Source organism: Fistularia commersonii, chromosome 28 (assembly GCF_037954325.1).
Source record: "Fistularia commersonii isolate RoL2024-O1a breed Wild chromosome 28, RoL_Fcom_v1.0, whole genome shotgun sequence".
Classification (NCBI taxonomy): Eukaryota; Metazoa; Chordata; class Actinopteri; order Syngnathiformes; family Fistulariidae; genus Fistularia; species Fistularia commersonii.
In genome coordinates, this window is record NC_141311.1 from 3,891,109 (window position 1) to 3,903,292 (window position 12,184).

General features: G+C 46.0%; 1 protein-coding gene across 1 annotated transcript; it reads right to left on the reverse strand.

Moving 5' to 3' along the window:
* Positions 1 to 277: 277 nt before the first annotated feature.
* hs3st3b1a (heparan sulfate (glucosamine) 3-O-sulfotransferase 3B1a) lies at positions 278 to 12,115 on the reverse strand. Its single transcript, XM_086176378.1, has 2 exons — positions 11,390 to 12,115; positions 278 to 2,059 (listed from the first exon to the last, which is right to left on the reverse strand). The coding sequence occupies exons 1-2, from the start codon at positions 11,836 to 11,838 to the stop codon at positions 1,441 to 1,443; spliced, it is 1,068 nt and encodes a 355-aa protein (XP_086032504.1). The 5' UTR covers positions 11,839 to 12,115; the 3' UTR covers positions 278 to 1,440.
* Positions 12,116 to 12,184: the final 69 nt, after the last annotated feature.

The following is a 12,184-nucleotide window of genomic DNA, read 5'->3' on the forward strand; positions in this document are numbered from 1 at the left end:
GCGTCGGTGGTCATGACAACGTGGACGATCACAAAGGCCGAACACAGAGTATCCTGCAGTTAGCACAGCGCTAATTAGCTCGTTAGCTCAATAATGGTAGAGAACACGTATTAGACACAGCAGGGCGCGTCTGCCGGCAGGGATTCAGTAATCCATACAGGTGGGGTGGGAGGAGCCTAGGAGGGGGCGGATGAGGTCAACATGTTCTGAAAATTATTTTGTTCTCGTAGCCCCAGACACTGAATTAAGTGGGTAACAATCAATACGGGTATAACAGTTTGGTAGAACATTTTTATTTATTACTTCATAAAACAACACGACCGTGCCATCTGGATGTCGCCTGGGTTGAGCCTGCGGTGTTGGGGATGGAAATGTATGCTGAATAAAACCACATTTGGATTTTTTTCTAATTTTTGCCTAATTTTGGCGGGGATATTTCTTTATCTTTACCTTCCAGGGAAATTAGACTGGGAACATGAAGATAAATGGCCACTCTGCTACATGATACATTATTGTTATGGCCAACTTTAACACATCTAATGTATCCTGTGATAAACCTTCTGCACAAAATGATCCATTAGCACTGTTTCAATGAGGGTCATTGATGTGCGATTGAATCGTATGAATCATGTTCAGAAAGTACCATAAAAGGTCATTAAGCATTAGCTTTTTTGAAAGAAAAAAAATGATAAATGAAATCACCCCAGAGGCATTGTGACAAGTCTGTGGGATCCAGATAAACGTTCCCTTTTTAAGAAATGATCTTAATAACGGCTGAGACAAAACACCGACGTGGAAATTTCCAATATTATATTAACTTGAGGTTGTCTCGGAGGTCGGCCATAACACGGCACTATTAATGGGTACATGTCGTAGCGTAGCGCTTGGGAGACCATGCAGGGCCATCAGTCTGGTCTAATTGACATGATGAGGAGCTATTAAAGTATTGATCCACCTGGCGAGTGAAGCTGGATCAGCTGAGGTCTGTATCGACCTTACTAAGTGAGTCCACGAGCCGTCTGAGGGTCAGAAAAATGTTAAGGGGACTTTTCTTGATTATGACGTTGGACATCGTTCAAACGATGGCGGAGCCATCGCGTCGTCCGGGGAAAGTTGGGGAGAGAGGAACGGTTCGCGCACGTGGCCAGAGTCAGATAAAAGCGGGATACTCGTCCATACTCGTAATACCCGTAGAGAACATTGTGCTTTTAAGAAAACGCTTTAGCTGGTCGGACCTGACGAATGAACAAGTGTGGCGGATCATGGATTTACCTGGTCAAGCAGCATAGCGGAGTTCCTATCATAACAATAAATTATCATAAAATAGACTTCTGAACTTTTTACACATCCAGCAAATACTGTACACACGCTCCATTGTCTCGAGAATGTTACAATTATATTTCAAAAAAGAAAAGAACACACGAGGGATCGTTTTTCTTCTCAGTCCCACCCAAAGTTGTGACCAGTCATCTGGTAAAACTTGCTGTTAAAGGGTTTATAAAACTCTCTTAGCCTCTGCACAACTTCTGGGTCAATATTAGGGTGCGCCCTGCCTTTGGTTTTCCCCAGACAGTGAGGCTTGCTGTTCCCTTCGGGTCTCTTAAGGCAGGGGAAGCCTTTGGCCGGGTTGAAATGGAAATGCTTCTCCGTCACCAAACTCCTGAGTCCCAGAAAGTCTTGGACTCTGGCGATCTCACCCGCGGGGTCACTGATCAGTCGTTCCCCGCTGACGAACAGCAGCTGCCCCATGGGGAAGTACTGCAGCCAGCGCTCCAGATGCTTGGCATACATGCCGATTTGAACGGCGCTCCACGAGGTGTCGATCAGCCCCGCTGACATGTTCTTAAAGGTCAAGCTCTCAAAAGACGGGATGTCCGGCTTTTTGGAGCGCGTCTGGGTGTAGTCCGAGATGGCACGCGTGACGGGATCCCTGACGACCACGATCAGCTTCGTGTCTTTAGACATGGCGTAGATTCGAGCGGGGACTTCCTTGGTGACGTAGTAGCTGGGCGTCTTCTCCATGGTGAGCTGGCCATCGGCTGACTTGGGCATCAATTCCCTGCAAAACACAACGAACACCCTTCATTTACAATCGCGCCAGCACTTCTCCCGACGAACGTCGAACGGCGCCGACGTTTCGGCGGAGCGTCGCCCCCGTCTTCAACCCCAAACAAAAAAGCTCCCATGCTCCCGTGATATTGCTTTAACGCAATTCCGCGTGGCAGGAGCAAGTCAATCATCATCATGCCGACAATTGTAGACATCATGAGCAACATTAACGGAGCCTGTGACTTCACCTAATGTGACAAGGTCCCATCAGTCACTTGGGATTGCGTGTCAGCAAAAACAAATAGTTCATGACGCATCCTAAATATAAACCCTCAACCGTGACATTTATTTACTGCCGCTGCATTCAAGTCTTCCTTGTGACCTCGATCTTCATGCAAACCCCGCAATCCTCACATTGGAAAATTGCACACCTTCATTACAGCACATAATGGTGGGTTTAACTCCAAATGGGCCACATTAAGCTTCTTAGGCGGTGGAGAACGCGCCTTTTCGTTTTCTATATGTCTGTAATTCGATGTAAAATACAAACAGCGAGGGCTGTCTGTTCCAGTGGTTTATTTGTCTTGACCCGGGATGCCTCGAGTTGATCATAATATAGCCTGTTAACTGCGGCCCCGACAAGGTAATGGCTAAAGTGAGCCAAGGGGGATTAGGGCTAAGCCAAACACAGCCGAGCCTTAGTGGCAGGTCGACTGCTGGCCGGGTGGCTGGCGTCTCCCTGGAGCGACAGCGGGGGCAGCGTACGGCCAGCCTGACGGGCATTAAATCTCGACTTATTTCCCAAGAAACGAAACATTTTGTCAATGTTCGATTCGTGCCGTATAACACCGGCACTCTAAAGATCATGGCATTGAAGGTCCGAGTCAAATCCGCATTGCCGAATTGATCAGAATTTGAAATGGAGACACACGTTGTCCCACTCTAGTTCTTGTCACTTGCTGAGACCAGCTTGATTTTTGAGCGCGATAAAAAGACACGGTAACAAAAAGCACTCTGAAAATACAGTCAGCATACATTCAGTTCTTTAGGATCCATTAGAAACCAGTGCTGTGTTTCCCCCTTCCTTCCTCCTTACTTTATAAACTTAATTCTCAAGTAAATTACAACGTTTAATCATTTAGCTTTCCATTTTGCACGAGCCTTAAAAGTCATCAATAATTCAGTCTTACAAGGAAAACTGAGAAATCTACTTTACCCACTTGCTCTCTTGGGGTAACATTGTAGTTGACTTCCTATTAGGATTTATGTTTCCCCTGTGCATCGTCACCAATCGTTACAATCTCATGCCAAACGTCCGAGCTGCTAACAGCACTCGAGAAAGGACGGTCAGTTGCTACACATTTATCGCTGACCTCAGATGTCTACGTTGCTGGAAACTTCATCGAAGGAGTTTACATGTTCCCCCTGTGTCTGCGTTGGTTCTCTTCGTTTTCCGCCCACAGTCCATAAACATGGAGACACTTAGTTACCCAAACATGTGCAAGTGGATGGCTTTAAGTCTCAATAAGGCATGTGAATGAGAGTGAATTATTGTTTGTCTCGATATGTGCCGCTGTCAAGCTCCAGGATAAGCTTTATACCTGGTATAGACGGAGAATGAGTGAATGGTCAGTTTTTATGCAGCTACAAAGTTCATCAGATGTCTGGATTACCAGATAGCCTTATTAAACGGGGCAGCATGGTAGCACAGTGTTAGCGCTTGAGCACCACACTTACGCCTGGTTCCATTCCTCCACGGTGGCTTTCTGAGAGAGCGAACGGTTGTATCCTCTCCATGACATGTGAATGGGTGAATGGACTGTATTTCTCAATATGGGGGTACGGCGCGGCGCAGGAGAGCAATCGTATTTGGGACCGAACATTCCTGGTTCGATTACCGGCTCCTCCTAGTGCGTTGAAGTGTTGTTGATCAAGACACTGAACCCCTAACTGCTCCCCTGCTCAGACCAGCACTCTGCTCATGGTTCATCCATGACGGGCTACTTGCAGAGAACAAATTTTTCAATGAGGATTAATAAAGGATAAATTATAACAGTAATAATACTAATAATAATAATTATTATTAATAATAATAATAATATTATTATTGTTATTTATAATAATAATAATTATGATAATTATGATAATAATAATAATAATAATAATAATAATATGATGATGCTGTTGTTGTTATAATTATTATTAACAATAATAATTGCATAATTATATTATAATATATTATTATTAATAATATTAATAATAACATTATAACATATGTCATATATTGTACCATATATATATCATATTTATTATGATAATAATATTGTGATAATAATACATTATTATTGTTGTTGTTGATAATAATAATAATAATAATAAGAAGAAGAAGAAGAAGAAGAAGAAGAAGAAGAAGAAGAAGAAGAAGAAGAAAAAGAAGAAGAAGAAGAAAAATCATAATCATGATATGTGGCCCTATAATTCACCCCACATTCAGCCCAATTACGGCCAGAATCTGGTTCTGATTCATCCATTCATCCACGAATGAATGAATGATTGAAATCAACAGGACATCCGCAATATTTTTTCCCAATCGTCTGTTGATAAATGCTAAAGGCAAATCAATATTTCTTTCTCAACCGTGCGGTTTTCGTCTTAGAACGATGACTGAAAATGTCCTGGAAAGTTCTTCCACAAAATGAAATGAGCACCAGCAAGCAAGAGATGTGTCTGTAGGTTCTCAGTCATCTCAGTCGTGGTGAATTCTCGGTGAAACCTTCTTCATCCCTCGTCTTCACCTTCATCTTGATAAGGGATGAAACGTCTTCAAGTCAAGAAATTCTCTCATATTTGTTTATCCTCGATTGTATGCGTTGGAAAACCAACAAGCCCAAATGCGGTAAAAGGTACGAAGGACACAAACAACTCCATTAAAGTTGCTGCAATTATCCTCAGCGTCTCCTGGATACACAAGCAAAGTACTGTCTGTCTTTCTTTGGGGGCTTTAGGGACAAAAAAAATGCTACCAATCAAACTTCCCACGTAGTCCCGCGCATTAATCACACATTATTCATCCTCGCTGCATCGCATGTGCTGTGAGAAAAAGTGGGGGGTTGAATGTAGCCCACTCACACAATTTGTCTTGTTAAACAAACAGTATCACCTAAAACTTCTATCAGTGAGCAACACAAAAGGCAAAAAGTCACCGCGTCGCAGAAACGAGCCGCAGCGTGGAGACTTTTGCTCCCTCGTGAATCTTTCATGTTGGTATTTTAGCTGCAAAACGTGAAAAACACGGCTTTATCTGAAAAAAATATGTTGCTTCAAAGTCATAAACAAGGAAGTGGATCCTGGCAGAGCATCTACTTCTCACTGATGGTAAAGCTAATAAAAATGTATTGATGTCTTCTCAAACACACACACACACACACACACACACACACACACACACCTCCTCTAACCTCTAACCTGTCCTGTTGATCCCCCAGCAGAACAGCAGGACTGAGAAGATAACAGGGGAAGCAAAGAGGAGGGCAGTTAAGAGAATGAGACGCAGCAAAGAAAAAAGAAGTGGAGGGAGTCGGGAGAGGATTAGGTGGAGTCAGGTGGAGGATGAAGGCTGCATGGGTGGGGGGCGGGGAGCCCCGTAACCCCGAAATCCAAGTTTTAAGTCACTGCGGTTGAAATGCTGCATTGACCTTCCGCAGTGTACGAGCAGTCAGCCCTGCGGACGGACAGGTATGAATCCAGGCGTAGTTACCCCGCTAATTTGTCTTCTTTGTCCGCCGGTCACTCATTTATCCGGCCGGGGAGACGCCGACCGCGATGTTTACATTCGCTTTCCGAAAACGGGTTCAAAGGTAGGGTTTTTACGATGTCGAGGCACGTGGCTGTGAGATAATGCCCCCGGGGGGGTTGACTTCACCGTGACGTATCGACACGAGCTGCGGAGATAACGTATTTCTGGACGGCACGTAATGAAACACCTTCCAAAAACAAACCGACTGGCTTTATCTAATGTCCCGATGACGGATCTCACGCCGCAGTCCCGAACCGTGAGAGTCGTCCCGTCAGAGGCGGGATGAGAGGTGGTGGTATGCCGCCACTTGGAATTATCATCCAAATTGGAGTGAGAGAAGGTCCAGACATGAACTTCAGGGGACACCGCCGCACATCTTATCTTCATGAAGGTCATCATCATCATCATCACATCGTACGCTCGCGCATGACAGCAAACAGTGGAACTGCTCTGCACCCACGACGATTTTTTTTTTTTTTTTTTTCCTATCGTGCATTATCACTGTCTGCATGCAGGACTTAGGGCCACCACCCGACTGTCTGATGGCCCATTTTGAAGAATGGGGAGAGGAGGAGAGCGGCGACTGCATGAGTCATCCTGACTCGTCTCACACAGCTGTCAGCCTAGCATTTAAAACATTGTTCTGACTGTCAGTTGTTTATATGGAGCGAGTGACCACTTTTCCTGATAGTAGTCGCCATGTGACAGGAAAAATCAGTGACACTTCAACTCACATCTCGTGACAGGTAAACTTAATAATATAAGGTTCTCAGATATGATATCCGCAGTCCAGGCATTTGGCTTGCAGAAGACGTTTTCACCTCCTTTGTTCGGCTCCTGACAAACGCCGTATCTGTTCGTCAGGTCTCCCTGATGAAACGCCTGTCAAGTCAAATGGTTTAATTGCAGCAAGGTCATTTTTGACCTAATGTATTTTAAATTGCGGACGCGATGGCTCGGTTTTAAAAAGTCACCGACAGCTTGTTATCGCATTTTAGCTCTTTGACGGTTACGAATAAGACAGAAGGGAAGATTCAGTCTGAACGTTTTTTGTATAGATTGAATGCTTTCAGCTCTCGTCAGTTGGTCAAAACGCATCTCTCACAACGCTTGTGTTGCGGCGGGAAGCATGGGAATCATGCAGTCAAAATTCGACAGGGCGCGCAAACTCGTTCCCTCCCCTTCGACGTATTTTTAAGCGATGCTTATTCCGATAGATACGGGGGTCATTTATCTTGTCAAAATGTCACAATTACGATGTCGGAGCGTCTCTTTTAACCGCCGTAAGAATCGGTTGTTTTTCTGAAATCTCGAGAGTCCCGAAGTTGCGGGGCCGGCGTGAGAGGATCAGCGAAAGCAAACACGACTTCAAAGAAACCAAACAAAGATGGCCGAGGCAGATTGTTGCTTTCTCTGACTTGCTGTCAGGGAGTCTCTATAGTGGAAAGAAAGATAGTGGCAGGAAACAACACACTCTCTCTGAAGAGACTACAAAAGAGAGAGATGAGGAAGTCAACGACTCAGGGGAGTAAAATGGAGTGCGCTTGTTTTGTTTTAAGATTTCCGAAGTTTGACAAAGTGCTTCAAGCAAACACCCAAGGGTTTCCTGCGGCAAATTATGTCTTCAAGCACCAAAACAGTGCTTTATCGGTATTGACAATCTCACGGACGGAGCGAAGCCGGATCAAAACACAACCGCCGGGAAGTGACGATAGCCTAAGTTAGCGGAGTTTATGAATGTTTGATAGGAACGCGAGCGTAGGTGACTTGTTTCGTCGGAGCGTCCCATTATCAACCGAAACATCCCGTCCCTTTTGTTTCAAGGTGCTGACGCGCAGCTTAAAGCGGGTGGGGGAGATCTTGTCATTGAGAGCTCCTTCACTTACGGCAAAACCTCCCGAGTCTCCGCGAAGAACCAAATGAGTTGAGCAAGCAAAACGGCATTAGTTGAAATCGTGTCGACCTACTCTTGGGAGATTTCGCTTTACGTTGCAGAAAAATGTTTGGAAGTCAACATTCAAGCAAAGGCACTTAAGAGGTTGGAGTCTTTTCACGGACAGATTCCAGTGAATGCTCCTTCTGATGAACTCCAGCTGGGCATCGTCAAAGGGCACTTTCACCCTTCTGAGCACATTTGCATACAAAGTGAAGGCAAAGAAAACATGTTTCACACTAATTGTCTGCTCTTTTATTGTCAGGGTTAATGCAGACCTCAGGGGTTCTCCAGCATCTCCATTCATTGAGCTCCATAATACTGTTGCGCTTTCTAAAGACTCACTTTAAATTTACTGCCCTCTATCTGCCACTGGCCTGCAGTAAGCTTCCCTGGGGCTCTGAGGAGGATTAGGCTGTCGTCTCTGACACCCTCAGTGAGTTAGTAAGAAGGAAGCTCATTGTTCTATATATGGATCCTCAAGAGGAAAAACATGATTTGAGCAATTAAGTCACATCTAGTGTATAGAACCCCAAAGACCTTGATTTGTGGAGCATGCAGTGGTGGTTAGCTTGACTGGGGGAAAAAAAAAGGAACTCGCTACGCTTAGGAGCAAGGGGGTGGGGGGGGAAGAGGAAGCTGTTCCCACGGCTTTGGGAGTTGCCTTCTCTGTTCTGTGTGAGTAAGTGTGCACAATTGTTTGCACTGGTGAAAATGTGCTATATTGTGGTCGGCGTCCCGCTGTGCCGGGGCCTCTCCTCGGTGCAGGACTCCTGCGGGACGGAGACAACAGACCTCCAGCAGTACGGACACACCAATCGCGCTAGATAAATGGTATGGCCACGACTCAATGCCGCCGCAGGAACTGATAAGCCCACCCAGCGGACCGCTCCGCTTCCCAAGCTCGACATTTGTCCGCGTGACGTGAAGTGAAACGTATGGACGAGCACACCGACGTATCGCTCCTTCTCTTATCTCATCGCCGACGGTTTTCTCAGAATCGGAGAACGCCGCCGGTATTTCAAATGCGACGCCTCGCGGGGAGTCGGCGGCATCGCGGAAGATCGAAGACGTGAGCGCGGCAACGTGTCGAAAACCAGTTTGTGCATGTGAATCATCATTATTTGCTGACTCGATGTCAGGGTGCCCCCCCCCCCCCCCCCTCCGCGGGGTCAGTCCTCAGAATAGGGCTTTCTAAGTGACAGCTGAAGCCCGTTTTTTTTTTTTTTTTTTTTTTAAACAAGCAACATCACCCCCGACCCCTCCCCGCTCCTCTCTCCATTGTTTGTCCCGCAGCCGTCCAAGTGAACAAATAGATGGCACGACTCAATCGGTCACAGCTGCATCTTTGACGTGCACAACATGGAAAACATCCCATCCGAGTTGGTTTTCTCGCTCCCGTCGCGAACTCTCGCTAAGTTTGTCTCCACGGCGTGGAGTGTGTCCGGATAAAACGGGACTGAGACCAAGGCCTTGTTTACATTTGGTATCTAAATTAGCCTCGACTGGGTCGGATCCCCGAGAATCAACACACCCTTATGAGATTTTCTACCTGGAATTGTGCGCGTGGCAGCCGGCGGTCAGTGTGACTCCCGTGTTTGCAGTCGTGCAGGAATAAATGCACAGGACATTTCCTGTGCATCGTGTATTTGCAAGTGTATTTGCAGTCCCTATGTCCTCTATTGTAAGTCGCTTTGGATAAAAGCGTCTGCCAAATGCAATGTAATGTAATGTAATGTAATGTAATGAATACAGATATTTAGCAGAGGCTTTTATCCAAAGTGACTTACAGTGGATGAGATGAGATGAGATTCGGACAACTTTATTTATGCCGGAGGAAATTGTTGTGCCAGAGTTTCAAGCAAAAACATAACAGTAATAGATAATAGTCGGAAGGAGGGAGAATAAGAAATACAATGAAATAGAAATTGTCAAGGTTATCAAGTGTTTTAAGGTCTTAAGTACAAAGATTTGATGCCAGGGATTGAACCCAGGACCTCACGCATTCAAACATGCGCTCTACCACTGAGCTACACGTTTGTTAAGTAAATGTTGTTCGGTGTGTTAACACCTGTATTTAGTGCATCTCGGCGTGCAGTTCATCGTCGGGTCTAAAAAAAAAAAATAAAAAAGCCAGAGGCAGGTTGCATCAATCAATGCTTAAATCGCATAAAAACAGAGCAAAGGGTTCAGGCAGTGCAAACTCCACTCTTTCAATTTCTTCACATCATTCAATTTGTGAAGATGGATAAAGGAGTGCTGCTCACCGACTGATGGTCCAAAATTGTTAGAAACCTGGACGGAAATTCTTCCAGGAGCTTAAGGCGAAGCGGTCCTTTGAACAATGCCTCACCTCCTCCATTGTAGCTTTTTGGAGCCAGCTTTGAAACAGCGTCTAGATCCTTTGACACTGCCCGCTAATCCCTCGGCTCAGCCAGAAGGACAGTAGTATCTCCTATTATCTCTAATTAACAATGTGGTCGCTCAGATGCGAAGGATTCACTTCGCCGCCGAATCATTTCTGGACCCATTATTGGGAACGTTAAATAAAGAGAAATCGTTAAATTTCGAGGTACATACAGTGTATGTGTGTGTGAGTGTGTGGACGCGAACGGGAGGACGCGAGTTGTGTAACTTTGGAGGGTGTTACGTGAGGGGAAACTCGGCAGCAAAAAGTTGAGGATGCTCGCGTCCTCAGATCCTTGATCCCTGCCTTTGACATCACATTCATGAGGGATTAGGGATCAAAACGAATTACCGCCACCGGATCAATAATGTGAAATTTAGGATCTGGAATCATGTTCCTGCCAGCTCGGGGATGACGGCGTGATGTAACTTGCTGACTCCAGACCAGAAGACTAAAAGACTTTTTTTTTTCTTTGAACGGTATCCAGAATTGAGGTCAAACCTAAAGAGAGAAAGCTTGGCTTCATCCCTATCCCCGACCTCCTCTGCGGCAAAGCCACAAGTCAAAATTCAAGGACGGATGTACGAATTTTCCATGAACGCAGAGGTACGAGGTCATGTAAACATGCAGGGGATCGATCGATCGCGCTCGGTAAATAAATAAAATTGACCCAGTGAACGTTTTTACACGGATACAACAGATCGTACGATCCTCTGATGAGTTGCGATATAATCAAGTTTTAAATCTACCAAGAAGAGCGTCTCGGAACAACAAATAACCAAATTAACCAAATGAACTCGTAAGCAGGTTAAGTGATCAGGGCCTATCGCCCTAAGCCGGGTTTCAAGGTAATTAATATCAAGAATAACGCAACTGCAAAGACCCTGTCGGTCAGATAACACACGAAGCTGCTTTCGACATCGCTTGATGCTTTAAACCGTTTTTATTTTAAAACCTGGCACACCTGGAGCCGTCCAGGTCACGGTTCCTTCTCAGGAGAAGTTCCCGCGACATGCATCGCACAGAGGACCGATACATTTGTTTTCAATAACCGATCAAGGCAAGCAAGTCTGCTTTGCTTTTACTTTGAATTTGCAGTAGCAGTGATGCACACCGTGATGATTGACAGCCGATGCATCATCTGGAATTGGTTTATTTGCACGGTGACGGTGATGCGGCCACCGGGGTGACGCAGGGCGCGTACCTGTACCACTCCAACCCCTTGTCGTAGTTGCGGTCGAAGAAGTGCGGCTCTGCTCCCACCGCCCTGACGTCCGGATGCAGGCGCAGGGACTCCAGCAGCGCCCTGGTTCCTCCCTTCTTCACCCCGATGATGATCGCCTGGGGCAACTTTTTACTCTCCGACTCCACGGCGTTCTCGTCGCGGATCTCGTCCCAATCCTCCGCCCTGCTGTCCGCGTCGTTGTCATTGTTCAGCAGGTCCCTGGACGCGCCCAGAGAAGAACCCTGACCCGCAACTTCTGCGTCGCTCTCCTGTCTCCTCGCCGGGTTGGGCATGGTTGCGCAGTAGCCGACACAGCAGTAAATCATGTAGACCCAGAGGGACAGCATTATACAGAAGACGAAGAGTTTGTTTTTCACGTGGGGTGAGGGAACAACATGTAAGCTGTGTAAAATCGGACTATATTCCATAGGACCGCCGTGCACAACTTAGATCCCCATCGAGAGGCATTTTAGCCGAGGCGCGTCACTCCTCTGCCATGGTTCAAATCTCGGACGACCGGTGCGTAATATTCTTCCCCCCCTCAAAAAAAAAATAAAAATAAATAAAAAATAAAGACAAATAGATGGATGAATCAATAGCGGCCGCTCTTGGGGTGAATATTCACATGAAATTCGAGTGATCGATCGTCAAATAATCTCGATTTAAAGGAAAGTGTCTCCAGGTGAGCCGTCTCCCATCACCCGGAACTCGGAGTGAGCGCGCCTGTGGCGGCTGCAACTTATCTGCGCCCCCGACCCGTCAAGTGCACAGGAA

What these genes read in the sequence shown, in the direction of transcription:
- hs3st3b1a (XM_086176378.1), bottom strand. Translation starts at nt 11,838, where the DNA reads ATGGAATATAGTCCGATTTTACACAGCTTACATGTTGTTCCCTCACCC. An exon ending in AAGGGGTTGGAGTGGTACAG is followed by an intron (nt 2,060 to 11,389) that starts GTACGCGCCCTG and finishes TGTGTTTTGCAG; the next exon opens with GGAATTGATGCCCAAGTCAG.